The following is a 15,544-nucleotide window of genomic DNA, read 5'->3' as shown; positions in this document are numbered from 1 at the left end:
GTATATTTTAATAACATTTAATTGAATAATATATATTATACTCAAAAGTATAAGTAGAAAGAGATTTGCAAAAAGTGACTGAAGCAAATACATATATACACAGATCTGTGTGTGTAGCAATTTCAACCAAAATATCCCTGGGGTTCGTAAGCAGAGGGCTGTCTTCAACCTTGCTGATCTGTGCGCAGGGAGAGATTATACCCATGTTCAGGCCCAAGGTTGGTGACGGAAGCCCAGCCGACTTACATGGATCTAATCACAGTCATGTCCTATGATGGAACGGTCACTGTAGTTTTCTTGTTAAAAGCAAGTTTGCTGGAATTCATGCATATAAGATCCACAGAATTCAGCCTTCTACTTTAGGGCTGTGGATTATGCATTGTATGGCACTGAGCTGAGCTTCCTCCACTTATGTATATAAATGAAAGGAGGACAGTCTGTTTCTTAAGAGTCCTGTGGACTAACCTGGTAAGTACAGTACAGACTGAATAATACTCTTTTGCCAGAAGACACAGGTACTCACAGGATTAATGTCCACAAACGTCTCATGATAGTCCTTATTTGGATTCATGCCTTTTACGGCAGAAACAAACTTCTTTTCTGCCTGGTAGAAGTGTGGGAATGACATAACAATAGGTGCACCTGTGTTTTAAAGAAAACAGAAATAAATGATGTGGTTCTTGAAGATATATAAATAAAGTTCCTGACCACCAATTTGGTGCCTAAATGGGGAGAGGGGAGCTACACACAAATAAACTTAGGGAAGGAGTAGACTAAATTCCGTTCTGTACTTTCTCCTTGGGATTTATGCACCATATTCTGACATTTTATTCACACCCACATTGTTTTATCCCAGAGGTTTATAATTGAAGAGCATAAGTCTCCTGCAACAAATACTTACTGAATTTACACAATATAAATGCTTTACACACATTAATTTACATGCTCAGTAGCCTTATGAAGCTAGAACAATTATCTTTATATTGCATTGGTAGAAAGTGAGGTTCAGAAAATATACCCCAAAACATTCAGTTATCAGGTGACAGATGGAGGAATGTCTTAGTCTCAAAGCACTTGTTTTAACTATGACTCTCTAAGAGTAAATGGATTTTTAGGGCTTGTTTTCAGTTACCATTTTATCTACGATAGGACTTGCTCTCCTGCATATGTTAATACCGAGCTTTCAGCACTGTCTGATCATGCTATGTTCCCAGCTTCAGGCTAGATCGAGGTCTGCCTACATGAAGACTGATTTTTTTTTTTCTACTCATTTAAAGAAACAAATAGGGAAACACATTATTATAAACCTATTGAAATTTAAATTTGCTTTCATATCCACCAGCCCACAGACCAAGATATAACATATACCATCTGTTGCATACACAAATACTTTGTTCTTTATACCTAAACAGTTTCAGAAAGCTGGAACTTCCTTCTTCATACTTTTTCAATGTATTTTTAAAGATGTGTTGAGGGCTTATTAAGGGCCAGACACTGTCCCAAGTACTCTACATATATTATCTCTAACCTAAGGAAGGTGTAATCATCCCCAGTTTACAAAGGGAAAATGGATCTCTAAAGCTCTCCTTAGTCAACTTGGCAACATGGCAGCAGATAGAAGAGGCCTCCGAGCAAGATCTACCTGGGTCTAGAACACGCACTCATTCCACAATCCTCAATATTCTCCTGCAAACAGAAAACACTTGAGGCTCATCCTGGGGAGCTGAAAGTTTCAGTTCATATTTCGGAATAGTAATAGACAAAAGGAAAGGGGTTGTGGTGAGAGGTGTGAGTGTTGTAAAAAAGAATATTTCTGTTGATTCTGACATCAGCTTCTCGGGGAAGCTGATAGAAGCAAGATGTTAAGAAGACTATGCCTACACATTTGCCTTAGCCAAAAGCAGGCTGCATGGCAGTGCTGTTTCAGGGCCACCCACCCAGAGAGATAGCAGGAAGATCAGCAGCAGGACTGCACCATTCACCTCAGGTCTTATTTCCAGGTGAGGGTGTCTGTGCCCTGGGCACAGGGTTTCTATAACTTACGCACTTCGAGAATTACCTGGAATGAATGTCGAAAATACAGCTCAGGGCCCTGGGATAGATATTTCTTTTTAAAGAATTATTTATTTATTCATACAGAACTTGGGAACAGGCCAGAGATGCGGAGGGTGAGAGGATTCACCAGGGACAGAGTGGGGTGCAGAACAGGCTGATTGACGAAGTACACTGCTGAGGGAGCAGCGGAAGGGTCAGGAAAGGTCTGCGGTGCCATGTGGCTCTCTTCCGGGGCAGGGGGGAATCGAACTCATGCGGAAGTGGCTTTAGCTTCTTAGTGCTGTGCTTTAACCAGCTGCGCCACCAGGGAAGGCCTGGGATAGACATTTTTAATGATTCTCCAGGACGGGTTAGGGAGCCACTGGCCACCACACAGGAGAGGTAGGCACCCTGCTGACCTGAATCATCCTGAGAGGAGGTTTTCAGATCAGCTGGACAAGGAGGAAGAGGTCAGCACACTTTGGGAGAAAAGGGAAACTTTATTTAGAAGAAAGCGGTTAGAAGTTTCTCGAGAGAAACTTTAACTACTGCAGCCTAAGAAGAACCACAGTATGGACAGGAGGAGACTACATTCTAAAAGGGATTTGCTTAGAAATGAAGATTTATTTCAGAAAAATCGTGTTCTGTCTCTGAGTTCTGGTTTCCACAACTATTAAAGGATACCACTGGCTATCCCTCTAGCAAGGTTATTATGAATAATTAGGCAACCCGTTAAAATGAGTTTGTAAGCAAAAGAAAATGCTATTGTACTATTAATCATTCTTCTTCCTTGAAAGGAACAGAGCACGTGAGACAGTAAGAAATACTGGGAACTCTACGGTCAGGGTTTAACACTATGTTTTAAAATCACAAGCATATTTACCAAGGTGTGTATGCTCTTCTCACCAAGTTGTTCTTCAGTGTTGTTTTGAATATGAAATCAGCTCAGGCCTTGCCTGACTTAGCTACACGTAAATATGCCAACTACCTAGCAGAGTGATTAGCTGAACTCACAAATGTGAATACTCAAGGAGTACAGACTATTATTATTATTATGACTTTAAACTGCTGTCCAGAAAAAAACAAAACATGGCAGTCTAGCAATAAAAAAACGTTATAGAAAAGCCAATACTTTTTATTATTCCACAAAAAAAATTTTTTTTACCATTCTGTGGACAAATTATAAACATTATTCTTGAAAGATCAGAATCATTTTTTCTATTGTGCTGACAACGTTCTTTGTTGAAGAATCGAATCCTACCACTGAGACACCATTACTCACATCCACTGAGCTCTTACCATTCTTGCAGATGCTGATATTCAGAACTCCTGAGCCCAGGCAGTGTCCTTCAGGTATACAAAAGCCAGCATTGTCAGTGTTATTGGCTAAAGTTTCTTCAGGCACCTTGAACCGAAAGGCAGGCAGTCCCTCTACACTCTCATAGTCACTGAAAGTTAAATACACTGACCTGGTAGGAAGTAAGAATAAAATGTCAAACATGAGCTCCAGGAAACACAATCTACCTGGAAACAGTGTATTAGCAACAGTTTCAGGTACAACATGGCTAAAAGTTTATACATGGAAAATGAATATTGCAAAAGAAAATTTGAAGGGTGCTCAGTGCACTCAATGTGTAATAAAGTACAAGCTGAATTATAATAAAATATATTTAGGAGGTTACAATTATGCTAATACCCAAAAAAAGATAAGGGAAAAAAACAACCATATGTGTAGCAGAAAATGATGGCAACTGGAGATTTATTTTTATTGTTTTATGCATACAAGAACTAGGGGCTAGGCCAGAGGTGGAGAGGGCAGTGACAGGATTCACCAGAGACACTGGGGAACAGAATGGGCAGACTGACTGAAAAACACTGCTGAAGGGAGCAGTGGGCAAGAGAGCAGAGGTCTGTTGTACCATGTGGGGCAACACCCTGGCCAGGGATTGGCTGTAGTGCTGTGGACAGCTTCATGGTGCTGAGACTTAGCCCCTTGTGCCACCTGGGAGGCCTCTCATTGAAAGAAGCAAGAGTCCTGTAGGCCGGCAGGAACGCATGTCAGCATGGATGAAGCAGAAGCAAAGCAACAGGAAGTGAGAGTGAGGAAGAAGCAAAGCAGCTAAAATATGGAACAACCTAAATGGCCCAAAACAGATGACTGGTCAAGAAGATATGGTACATATGCAGTGACCAAAAAAGGTAAACTCATGCCATTTGTGGCAACATGGATAGAGTTAGTGAGGATTATGCAAAGCAGAGGTAGTCAGAAGGAAAAGATACTGAATGGTTTTACATGTATGTGAAATATAGAGAAGCATAGGAAAATAAATATTAAAAAGAAGCAAGCAGAGAGGCAAATGGTTGATTTAGCTGATTCTTTAAGGATTTGAAGAGTGCACATTAGACAGGTACTTGAGTATAATATATTCTTTGAAACCCATTTCCCCCAATAAAATGGCTTCCACATTTCCAACCATTTATTTCAGTGAGGTTCAATTTAATTCTGCCTTCAGTCCTTCCTGAGTTTCACGCAGTGGCTTCTGTATGAACGAACCAGCCTCATGTTTGCCCAGTGACTACATAACAAAGTCCAGCACAGGCTATCTTCACTGACTAGCCCTTCATTTGAAGGTTGAGATGAGTCACTTCCCAGGCATTAGTTGTTCCTCTTTGGCCAGAGGTAGGACGCATCCTTCACAGGGCTGTGAAATGTGGGTGCTGCCTTTCATGACACATCCTACCCTTACAACATTTTAAAGTAAAATTGCAGGCAAACAGCAAAGTAGAGAATATACTAAAATAGAGAATATACTATAATGAATACATTTTATAACAAATAAAAACCATATTAGGGACAGGCGGAAGCTCTCTGTATAGCACTCCTGGCTTTTCTAGTACTCTGCATTTCCAGGGGTAACCACTACCCTCAATGCAGGGCTGATCACTCCAGTCCAGGGCAGGTCTTTGCACCATCACAAACTTTCATATTCATAAATAATACATGACATTGTTATTTTTCAGTAATGCTATATGATCAGTATACCATATACTCTCTATAATTTGCTTCTTGGTTCAATATTTTAAAGATTTATTACATGCATATACTCTAGTCTGGTTCTTATATATTTTAAATCCTATATGGTAGTCCATCATATAATATACCACAACTTACTTATAGTCTTCTTTATATAGGCATTTAGATTGCTTCTAATTTTTTTGCTATGACAAGTAACGCTGCAATGACCATTTCTATGTCTCCCTGCCTATATGTGTGTGGGTATATAAATGCACGTATATGTGTATATGTACATGTATATATGCATATATGTGCGTGCATGTGTGTATATGTGTGTACACACACACACTCAATACACACATATATATACAGGGATCCTCTGACCAGAAAACCTATGTGAGAGAAGGTGCAGAATCATGGTGTTTGTACATCTGTGGCATCACTGAACAGTGCCCATGGTTCTTCAAAGTGGTGGTACCAGGTAAGAATGTGTTTGCTCTGTCAAATCTTTTAAAAACTGCCTCCTGTCTGCTAGGTGCCTTGTTTCACTCATTGCACTCAAAAGCATTTTCTCTTCCTTCAATCCTTCCACAAATATTTACTGACTAGGTCAGCCAGTTAAAAGGTGACTGTCATATGCTATATGATACATGAAAGGCAGAGACACATAGCACAGTTATTGGGGATAGAGACATGGGTGCATTCACGAGCTATTTCTGAGGAGGAATCAATGACACCAGATGAAAGCTTAAATGCAGGTGAGGAAGGAGCTGTACAGTGTCATCCTTTATGGCTGGCTGGCTGGTGGCAGGTGGCTCAATTATATGCATTACAGAAGACCAGAAGAATAGTCATTCTTGAGAATATTGAATCAATGGTGTCAAATGTGGCTAAGTCATGCTGACTGGGAAACAGTTTCATTAAAAGCCTTGCAGAAGTGAGTGGGTGGAAGTGAGAAGTAGGTTACATGACAGTCACTCATTCAAGCAGCTGAGGATAAAGGGCAGGATAAGTAGCAAAGGCATGAAGGGGAGGTGGACATCAGGGTGTAGAGCAGGGTGCCTTCTTCCCATAGGGAGCCTTAATCATGTCTGCTGTGAAGGAGCAGGCGGGAGAGTGGGGGAAGACAGGGGTAGAGCAAGTAGAGCGTCACTGCGAAGGTTCTAGCTACACAGACAGCTCGAGGTGCTGAGACAAGGACATCAGTATTATTTAATCTGTCTTCTAGGTAGAGGTTATCTATTGGCTGGAAGAAAGCAGATAAAATGACAGAGCATACAAAAGTGAAAGTTTAATACTGAATGTTCATATTCAACATCAAATATCAACATTTATTATTATTTACTGTGGCACAGGCTCTGCATTAAGTATTTTGGTACGAGCAACTCATTTGTCCTCATAACAACTCCACAGCAGGCAACTATTTCTATCTCTATTTCACAAATGAGAAAACGGAGGCACAGGGTAGTTAATTAAGTTTTCCCAAGTTGTACAAGTGAAAGTGGTAGAGCCAGGGCCTCTCTCGTGGCACAAGGTTAAAGTCTCAGTGCTATGAAGCTATTGCCACCCACTGTGGCACAGTTCGATCCCTGGCCAGGGGGCTGACCCACATGGTGCAGCAGACCTCTCCTATCACCCATTGCTCCCCTTAGCAGTTTATTTCAGTAGATAAGCCTGTTCTGTTCTGCTCCCCACTGTCTCTGCTGAATCTGCTCATACCCCTCCACCTCTGGCCTACACCCCAGTTCTTGTATGCATAAATAAATAAAAATAAAATCAAATTTATTCAAATAATGCAACCAGGCTCTGGAGTAGGTGCTGTGCCCTTTTCCACATGCCTTCCTCATTTCCCACTGATGAGTCATGAACAGCCACGCTTAGTAAGGGTAGCGGCACATACTCCTCACATTTTTGGTGGTCTTGCAGTCAACTTGTATTTAGTTTTCACCTGCAAAATTCAGATGGGAAGACATAAAGGATTTCTTCTTTGTTTATCAATGGGTGGAAAGAATCTCCGTCTGTTCCATTAATCATGTTGCACTTGTCAGTTGTCCACCAGTCAAGCGACCTGTAATTGATAAACACAAGAAAGAGTCAAGTTGGTCAAGTTTCATGTTAGATGTTTTCAAATGGTCTGTCATTTTCAGGACTTGACTAGGCAAGTTCTACCCATAGAATCTTATTGACAAGCAGCTAATGGGTGAAGCTGGATAGTGAATGGAACAAAGGAGAAAAACTAGGCCTGGCCTGGCAGACCTCTCCTGACCCGTCCGCTGCTCTCCTCAGCAGTGTACTTTGTCAATCTGCCTGTTCTGCTCCCCGCTCTGTCTCTGCTGAAGCCTCTCACTACACCTCTGGCCTATCCCCCAGTTCTTAAAAATAAAACAAAAACAAAAAAACAAAACCTAGGCCCCTGATCCTCAGTTTTGATAGAGGCAGTAGCTAAAAACCACTTCTTCATCAAAAAAAAAAAAAAAATTTACATAGAGATTTGGAAATATCAATTTTCTTAAAGTAGAATCCATTTTAGCATAAACAGTAGTTTTGTTCACAGTTCACTGACAGGCATACTCTGGGTAGATCTGCCCGGCACTTTAGAATTCATGACAGAGCAGCAATTCTGTCTCCCTTTGGACCAGTTCTCTGTTCCAAAATTAACAACGGAGATCTCTTGGATGGTAAAATAGCTTAATGTTGAAGTGACACCATGTTCCCTAAAAGTTGACTTAGAGGGTCTTCTTTATTAAATTTTTTGAATAGTAGTACAAAACACCAATGAAAAGCAAGGATGGTTAATAAGTACCACTCCCAACTTCTGGTGATTAGTTGAGGGCCTCTTCCATGTGAAAACACAGAGCAACGGTTGATAAAAACACTTAGAAAGTCACTTCTCTGATGTAGTTTGAGGATGCTCCTGAAATAAACATCTTTACTTTGTCAAACAAAGAAAGGAAAAGAAGGTCGACAATTTACTCAAACATAAACATCTCCCTAGACAATAAAAAGGTGATGAATACAAAATGTGAGTAGAAATGAAGTTACTGGCTCATTAGGCTGCAAATGCGGAAGCAAGCAAGAGAACCAGAAGCTCCTGAGGTGAAGGGAAATTAAAAGAGGTTCACCAAGGGCTTGGAATCAGGGCTTAGGGGAGCGGGAGTTTCCCTGCTCATCAGGAAAGGCAAAAAAAAAAAGCAGCTTTTTTCTGCTGTTGGAGTAAGAAAAGTGTGGAGCTGGGGGAGAGGGGGTGGGAAGGAAGATGCAGACTCAGACCCCAGGTGGAACCTGAGTCAGGCTGCCTGCTGCCTCTTTGGTGGAATATGTGACTACCCCAACATACTGGGGTGGGGATCCTCCTTGTCTACGGGTTCTGGACTCGGGGCTATGGGGTTAGCTACTCAGCTATAACTGCAAAACTGTGACACAGGAAGGCTTTCCTGGGAGCTCAAGGGGTTAAGTCGCAGCACTATGAAGTTATCTGCAGCCACTGCAGCAGGAGTTCCACCTCCGACCTCTCCTGTCCTGCCCGCTGCTCCCTGCAGCAGTGTATTTCAGTCAATCTCCTGTTCTTCTCCCCACTCTGTCTCTGGTGAATCCTCTCAGCCCTGCTCCTTTGGCCTGAAACCCAGTTCTTGTATGCATAAATAAATAAATCTTTAAATAAAATCCTGCAACACAGGGAAAACTGAGAGGAAAAAAGGAGAAAACACAGATAAATACAAGTGACTTCCCAATTAAAATAATTCTGCAAATAAAAAAATTTTTTTAAACCTTTTTTTTTTAAAGACTTATTTATTCATACAGAACTGGGCTACAGGCCAGAGATGCGGAGGGTGAGAGGATTCACCAGGAACAGAGTGGGGAGCAGAACAGGCAGATCGTGAAATACACTGCTGAGGGGAGCAGCGGGCAGGTCAGAAGAGGTCTGCCACGCCATGTGGGTCACCTCTCGAATGGGGATCAAACTCATGCAAAAGTGGCTTTAGCTTCTCAGTGCTGTGCTTCAACCCACTGCGCCACCGGTGGGGGGTGGGGGCCAAAAAAATTTTTTTAAGGGAACATGCTAAGAGACAGGTAACAAAATGAACAATGTGAAAAAATGGTTAGTCATAAATCATTAGACTTACATTTTTCCATTCCATTGAACAATCTTTGTGAAGTTAAGGTAACTGTCTTCTCCAGTCAGAAAAACATAGTCTCCATCATTGGTCCCATTTTTCTGAAAATAAGTGAACACTAATCACTTAGACAACTATGCTGGTTAGTTTTATATGTCAACTTGGCTTGAGTACGGTGCCTACGTGTCTGGTCAAACCAGATAGATGTTTATGCATTCTGTAGACGTGACCAGATGTTTCAATCAGTTCATTTTAAAGATAAAAAGATTTCCTGTATTGTACTAGGGATGCAGGCTGGGCACAGGAATATATTACCGGGGGAAGTTGAAAGCATTCTTCCATACAGACACGTGAGACTGGGACCACCTCTCATGCACACAAGCGGCACACACACCCGCACAGCCCAGGCCTGGCAGGATCGCTGGACTGGCTGAGCTCTCAAAGGTGCTTCCCAACAGCTGTGATTCTTACATTCAAGAACCATAGTCCCTGAGCACACTGCTCTCTTATGCTAACAGAGACAGGCTAAAATCAGTGGGTGCAGATATGTTGCTTGGTGTTGTAAGATGCAAATAAGAGCAGTAAGAGCAGTTGCTGCTCAGCTGGGCTCCTGTGCTTGGGAGCTCTGTGCCCACCCCCAGCTGCACAAACACCTCGCTCTACTCATCCGTAGACGCTGCCCTCCCCATTGTTTGGGTTCATCTTTAAATGTTTGAGAGAAAAGTGCTACACAGTGCTAACTAAAGTTTTCTTTAGCCAGTATGGAGTGGAGCAGACAGAAGAGGCACAGGGCCCCCCAGGACTGGGGTAAGATGTGAGACCAGACTTAGGTAGGTGCAGAAGCAGGGTGAGTGCACCCGTACAGACTATCCTGGTCTTTGAATAAGTGAACTTTTATGTCACTGGCCACAGTGAGTATTTGGCCAGAGCAAATGAAAAACCAAACAAAGATACTGCCTTTTACCAATAACACTGCAGGGAGTTTATTTGGCTCCAAAGGAGAAACAAACCACACTAATCATTCATATTAATTTAGGATCATTTTTTTGAATCGGAAAAGAACAACAGGCATTGAAATGTGTGCTGCAATTTACAGTTTGCAAAGCACTTCTACCGTCTTCTCACATGGCCTTTCAAAACTGCTTAAAGTAGGAGTACTTCTAGCCTCAAATTACAAATGATGGAACTGAAGTTCAGGAAAGATTTCTGGTTATTAAATGAAAAAATCAGAATGCTAATCTAGCCTCTCTGATCCTAAGTCTCATGCTTCTTTCCTAGGTATGAGAAATCCACTCAAGGTATTATCTTAAATCAACACTATGATGGGACTTTTCACTAGTGGGGCCTTGTAGAGAGATAGTGGAACTTGTGAAGAGAGGCAAAGAAAGAAAAAATTAGAAAAATAAAACCACACACCCTTGCCCTGGGAGAGCAATATGTCAATCCTTTACCAGTCTGTAGATGTGGGCTACATTTAAAAAATTATATATAAAAACATTAGCTGTAAGTCCGAGGAGGTCAATGACATAAAAACCAAAAATGTAAGCCATATGATGAACTTGATCTGAGATATACTGAAAATGTTCCTAGGTTTCCAGATGTGTTGGAAGATCTGCCTGGCTGATGGTCAGAAGCTACTAGACCAGAAGAGCCTCGAGGGAACTGCTAACTCCCTCCACTGGAAACTCTCCAGACCAGAAGGGAGGGCTAGTCACAGCTTAGGTTCTGGTCCTATGGAAACCGCGGGAGGGCCTTCTAGGCACATCTAGGCAGGGTCTGCTCGCCAATGTGAAGGACTGAGGGTTGGTGGGACCCTACAACCCGAACCCTGTCCCTTGATTAATAATGGTAAAAATCTGTTTACTATTAACTAAACGAATTCTAAGTTTTGTATAGCTTTGAAAGCACAGGGGCAATATTACCACCTTTTATCCCAGAAGAATTGAAATGTTCTGGAGGTCTGTGATGAAGGTGAGACTCTTCAGTAGTTTAGAGAACAGCTAAATATTTAAAAATGAGGACACTCATCATGATCGCTTCTTCAAGTTAATCACTTACTAACTTCCCAATACTATAGCCACTGGGGTGATGTAGATATTTGTACGGCTTTACATTCTAATCCACTTGAAACTCAGACAGCAATAACCTATGCTTTGAATAAGAATTTTCTAAATACTGATATTTTTGGTTTTAAGCCAAAGTAAATAAAATCCTCCAAGAAGAGCATAAAATTCTACTTCCCAGGAATCACAGATGAGGGACACATAGAGCTCAAACCATCACAGATGCCATGTCTGAAAATCCAACAAGTAGCTTAATCCATCACTAAACATCCCTATTTAGTTTCTCATTTTCATTTATCTCATCAGGCTGATCCATGGGTTTGGACCCCAAGTCCTTGAAATGAAACTTAACATCAGTCGCTGATCGGTGATACTTTATAAAGTATCATGCACACCTGATTAATGGCCTGATCAGAGCTATGTTCATTCAGTCAGTGCCGACAGTGTGTTAAAATTGTGGGAGAGGTTTTTTTTAATTTTCTTATTTATCACATACCTTACAACTCATCTAAATCCCAAGCAATTCTGTTCTCCTAGAAGAAACCCAGAGTGAAGATGAACTCTGACTTGGGAGTCATCCCCCTAGTTGAACTGAGACACTAAAAAGTCTTGAGACTGAAAAAAAAAACCACAACAAAAAAAACAAACAAAACTCACTTACCCCATAGAATAGGCCAAAATAGGCTGGTATCTCAGGTTTGAAGATATGGACAAGGGACATGATCTCATCCTTGTATCCCCAGAGCAGCTCATGGACAGTGTGGGTCACAAAGAGCTTCTGCTGATAGGCCTTCAACAGACCCTCAATGATCTCCCGTAAAAAGTGGATAGAGAACCATTCCATGGCAGTCTGAAGAGCAAAGGCAAATTCAGATAGCAGCATCCCCATCCCTCTGTCTCCGGCAGCACCCTTAGCAAATGTAACTACTGAAGTCCAAGGGTGTTATATCCAGTGGAACTGCAGTAGACAACCCTATGAAATTAGGCTATTGCTAAGTGAAACTATTGACATCACATAGCCGAACATTCAGCCAGCAAGCTCCTTTCTGGCTGCACATTCAAGAGTATGACTCTTCAGTTACAACCTTCCTCAGTCTTATAGTTTGTGAAGTGTGGGCTTCATATTCCCATATGCATCTCGGTTATATCTGCAGGGCAGGAGACACGTTTGCAAGGGCTCTTGTAAGTAACATTAGCATATTTGACCACCAGGGGGCACCACTTCCTCTTCATTTTACATTAGAGGTTAGACCCTTATCATAAGGGCTAAGTCTGGGATCTAATACTTTCTAGATCCTGGGTCCACCAACAGTGACCCCGTCATAAGCACTGGTCAATTAGGAGTTAAAGTGGGAGCCTCAGACGGTGTTGGTACAGGTGGTTGGTACAGGTGGATCTCAGCGTGTCATTACAAGAGAGGGAGTCTAATGAGATCAGGCTACATTGTAATTAAGGACTCATTTATGCTTATTTAGAAAGGTTAATGCATCCAAGGCAGAAATCTAAACTAAGAAGTGGTATGTAAATTCTATTGCTAGAGTTTCTGGACCAAAACAAGTAGCAAATAAGTATTTAAAAAAATAAGTAGCTATCCCCCAAAAATTTTAGGGACAAGTTTACTTGCACATATGCTGTTCCTAAACACAAAACAAGAAACTGGGAAAATAATATTCTAGAATTTGCATTTTGTCATAATTTGAAAAGACCTTTTTATTTTTTTGAAAAGACCTTTTTAAAAAGACTTCAGGGGGGGGAAATCTTAGTGACCTTTAAAGAAAGGAAGGAAATTTAAAAGTTACAAAGCAAAGAAAAAAGATGTTAAAGGGAAGGAAAAGTCTTATCCTAGCTCCTTTTTTTTTGCCTGTAATTATAGTTAAAATGCTTACTTACCACTGCAGGAATGTTTAATGTTCTAATTAAGTCAATTTTGGGATCTCCAACAGATTGGTTTCGTTCAAAAATGTAGGCTTTGTTGCTAACAGCAGCTATTGTTGTTCCATTATCTCCAAATTCAATATCTCCTTTGTTTCTGAGTTCCCTAAAAGAAAGAAAAGGATGTTGTTTGAAAATAGGCAGCATTTTAATAAGCCATACTTTCCCTTTCTTCCATCACTAGAATTATTTTCAATAAAAAACCTTCTCTCCTGGTGCAGCGGATTAAAGCACAGCAGTAAGAAACTAAAGCCATTTCAGCATGAGTTCTATCCCCGCCCCGGAGGTGACCCACATGGTGCCTGGCAGACCTCTCCTGACTGCCTGCTGCTCCCCTCAGCAGTGTACTTCATAGATCTGCCTGTTATGTTCCCCACTCTGTCTCTGGTGTATCCTCTCACTGCCCCTGCACCTCTGGCCTGTACCCCAGTTCTGTATGCATAAATAAATAAATCTTTAAAACAAGTTCAGAACATAACCATTGTAAACAGAGACCTCAGAGACTGATCCTAGAAGAAATGGAGGTTAAAGCTAAAACAGTGGAAGGAAATGAGGCTTCGGAGAGACTCTTCTCAACGACTCTAGTTTTCATTCCCACTCCTCAGTGTTTAAGGATCACTTTGACCAGAGAACCAGAGTCAATGAACCCTATCCTCAGGTGTGGTTTGATCCCTAAATAGGTTTAAAATTTTCAGTACACTGATTGAGTTTGAATTTAAATTTGTTTATCAATGTTTTCTCATTTCTAATTTGAGTTAATTGTAAATTCATTTAACAAAATGAGTGCCCAAGGTGTAGTGAGTTAAGAGTTCATTCACCCTGGTTTTGATGCACGGTCCAGGTACATGAGGTCTGAGACTGGTGCCAGGGCTGGGACCTTGCCTTGTGCAGAGTCATAGCTGGAGATGGCAAAACACTCAGTGATTAAGATAATGAATATTTTGATGCGATTTTTTTTTTCTATTGAGTGAACATTTGCATTACTTAATGATAAATAAGCTACTGGGGGCTATTTTTCATGTAAAATACTTTTCTTGTCCATTTTGATGCAATTTTTAAGTCAAAATTAATGTAAATAAATTTAAAATGTTCAATTTTTTTTACAGATTTACTTATGCATACAAGAACTGGGGTAGAGGCAGAGATGTGGGGTGGGGGCGAGAGGCTTCACCAGAGATGGAGTGGGGAGCAGAACAGGCAGATGACCAAGTACACTGCTGAGGGGAGCAGCAGGAGGGCCAGGAGAGGTCTGCCGGACCATGTGGGTGGTTACCTCCTTGGCAAAGGATGAAACTTGAGCTGTGGTGGCTGCAGAGAGCTCCACAATACTGAGCTCTAACCTGCTGCACCTTCAGAGAGAGCCCTGAAGTGCTCACATTTTAAATAAAAGTAGAACTGATATTTTGTCTACCACCTCAAGTGAGTCTTGCCCGTGCCAGGCCACCCGTGATGTGCACGCAATGCCAGGGCCTGTCCCTTCTCTCCCTGTTTACCTGTCCCTCTCCTGCCCCCCAGGCTGTGCTGTCTGTCTGACATGGTGGCCAGGTCTGTTGAGTCCTTCAACTCACTGATCCTGCGATGCGTTCTCATAGTAAAATACACTCCAGATTCAAATAGTTGAAAAAAATGATCTCTTTAACTTTTTCATATTGATTACATATTGAAATACGGTTTTCGATATGAGTTAAATGAAATATATCATTAAAATTAATCCTACTAGCTTTTACCTTTTTTTCTAAAGGTGGCTACTAGAAAAACCTTAAATTGCATATACAATTCACATCATGTTTCTGGTAGAAGAGCTCAAAAAGCTCAGCTAAGCGTTTATACTCCCAGTACAGGCGAGAAGGCACCGGCTGACAGGCTACTCAGCAGCTCCGCTCTAGGCCTCTGGTGACCACAGCCTCACTCAGGGTTTTCTCACCCTGACACCTGCAGACCTTGCTGTCTGCAGTAGGCCTTAGGCCCTGTTAGCTACAACACCTGACACCATATAGATCATTAGGAATCATCTTGAAGCTTTAGGTAGACTAAAAACAAGGTAAAGAAATGAACATACCTCTTAAATCCCTCTAGGCTTTAAAATGAAAACACCAAATAATAAACAAATGCCTACACTGAGATGCATAAAAGGAGATAGATATTTCCTCTCTAAGCGCCAAGACCCAGGCCCTGCAGAGACATAGGTGACACACCGCTCCTGAAAGGGTGTAATCTTTTGTGTCATTTCATTTCATCCTTACAACAAGCTGTGGCATGGAGAGACCAAGTATTTTTGCCTTGCTTTTACTGATGGGGCATAGGGCACCAGAAGAGTCAGAAATTGGACCCAAATCTTCAAATTCATACTTAGTACTCTTTCCTCTGCATCATATAACCTCTTC

At 41.4% G+C, this 15,544-nt stretch overlaps 1 protein-coding gene across 1 annotated transcript in view; it reads right to left on the bottom strand.

Moving 5' to 3' along the window:
* SCARB2 (scavenger receptor class B, member 2) overlaps positions 1-15,544 on the bottom strand; it is a 46,786-nt gene that overhangs the window by 8,638 nt on the left and 22,604 nt on the right. The window contains exons 3-8 of the mRNA XM_004681200.2: positions 13,119-13,266; positions 11,890-12,078; positions 9,175-9,266; positions 6,999-7,118; positions 3,334-3,503; positions 524-642 (exon numbers count right to left, since the gene is read on the bottom strand). Coding sequence (XP_004681257.1) covers positions 524-642; positions 3,334-3,503; positions 6,999-7,118; positions 9,175-9,266; positions 11,890-12,078; positions 13,119-13,266 — 838 coding nt within the window. The remainder of the gene's footprint in view (positions 1-523; positions 643-3,333; positions 3,504-6,998; positions 7,119-9,174; positions 9,267-11,889; positions 12,079-13,118; positions 13,267-15,544) is intronic.

This window comes from Condylura cristata, unplaced genomic scaffold (genome assembly GCF_000260355.1).
Source record: "Condylura cristata isolate star-nosed mole 26May11 unplaced genomic scaffold, ConCri1.0 scaffold00012, whole genome shotgun sequence".
In the NCBI taxonomy this organism is placed as follows: domain Eukaryota; kingdom Metazoa; phylum Chordata; class Mammalia; order Eulipotyphla; family Talpidae; genus Condylura; species Condylura cristata.
The sequence above is the reverse complement of the archived record's forward strand: the minus strand, read 5'-3'. Positions and strand labels throughout refer to the sequence as shown.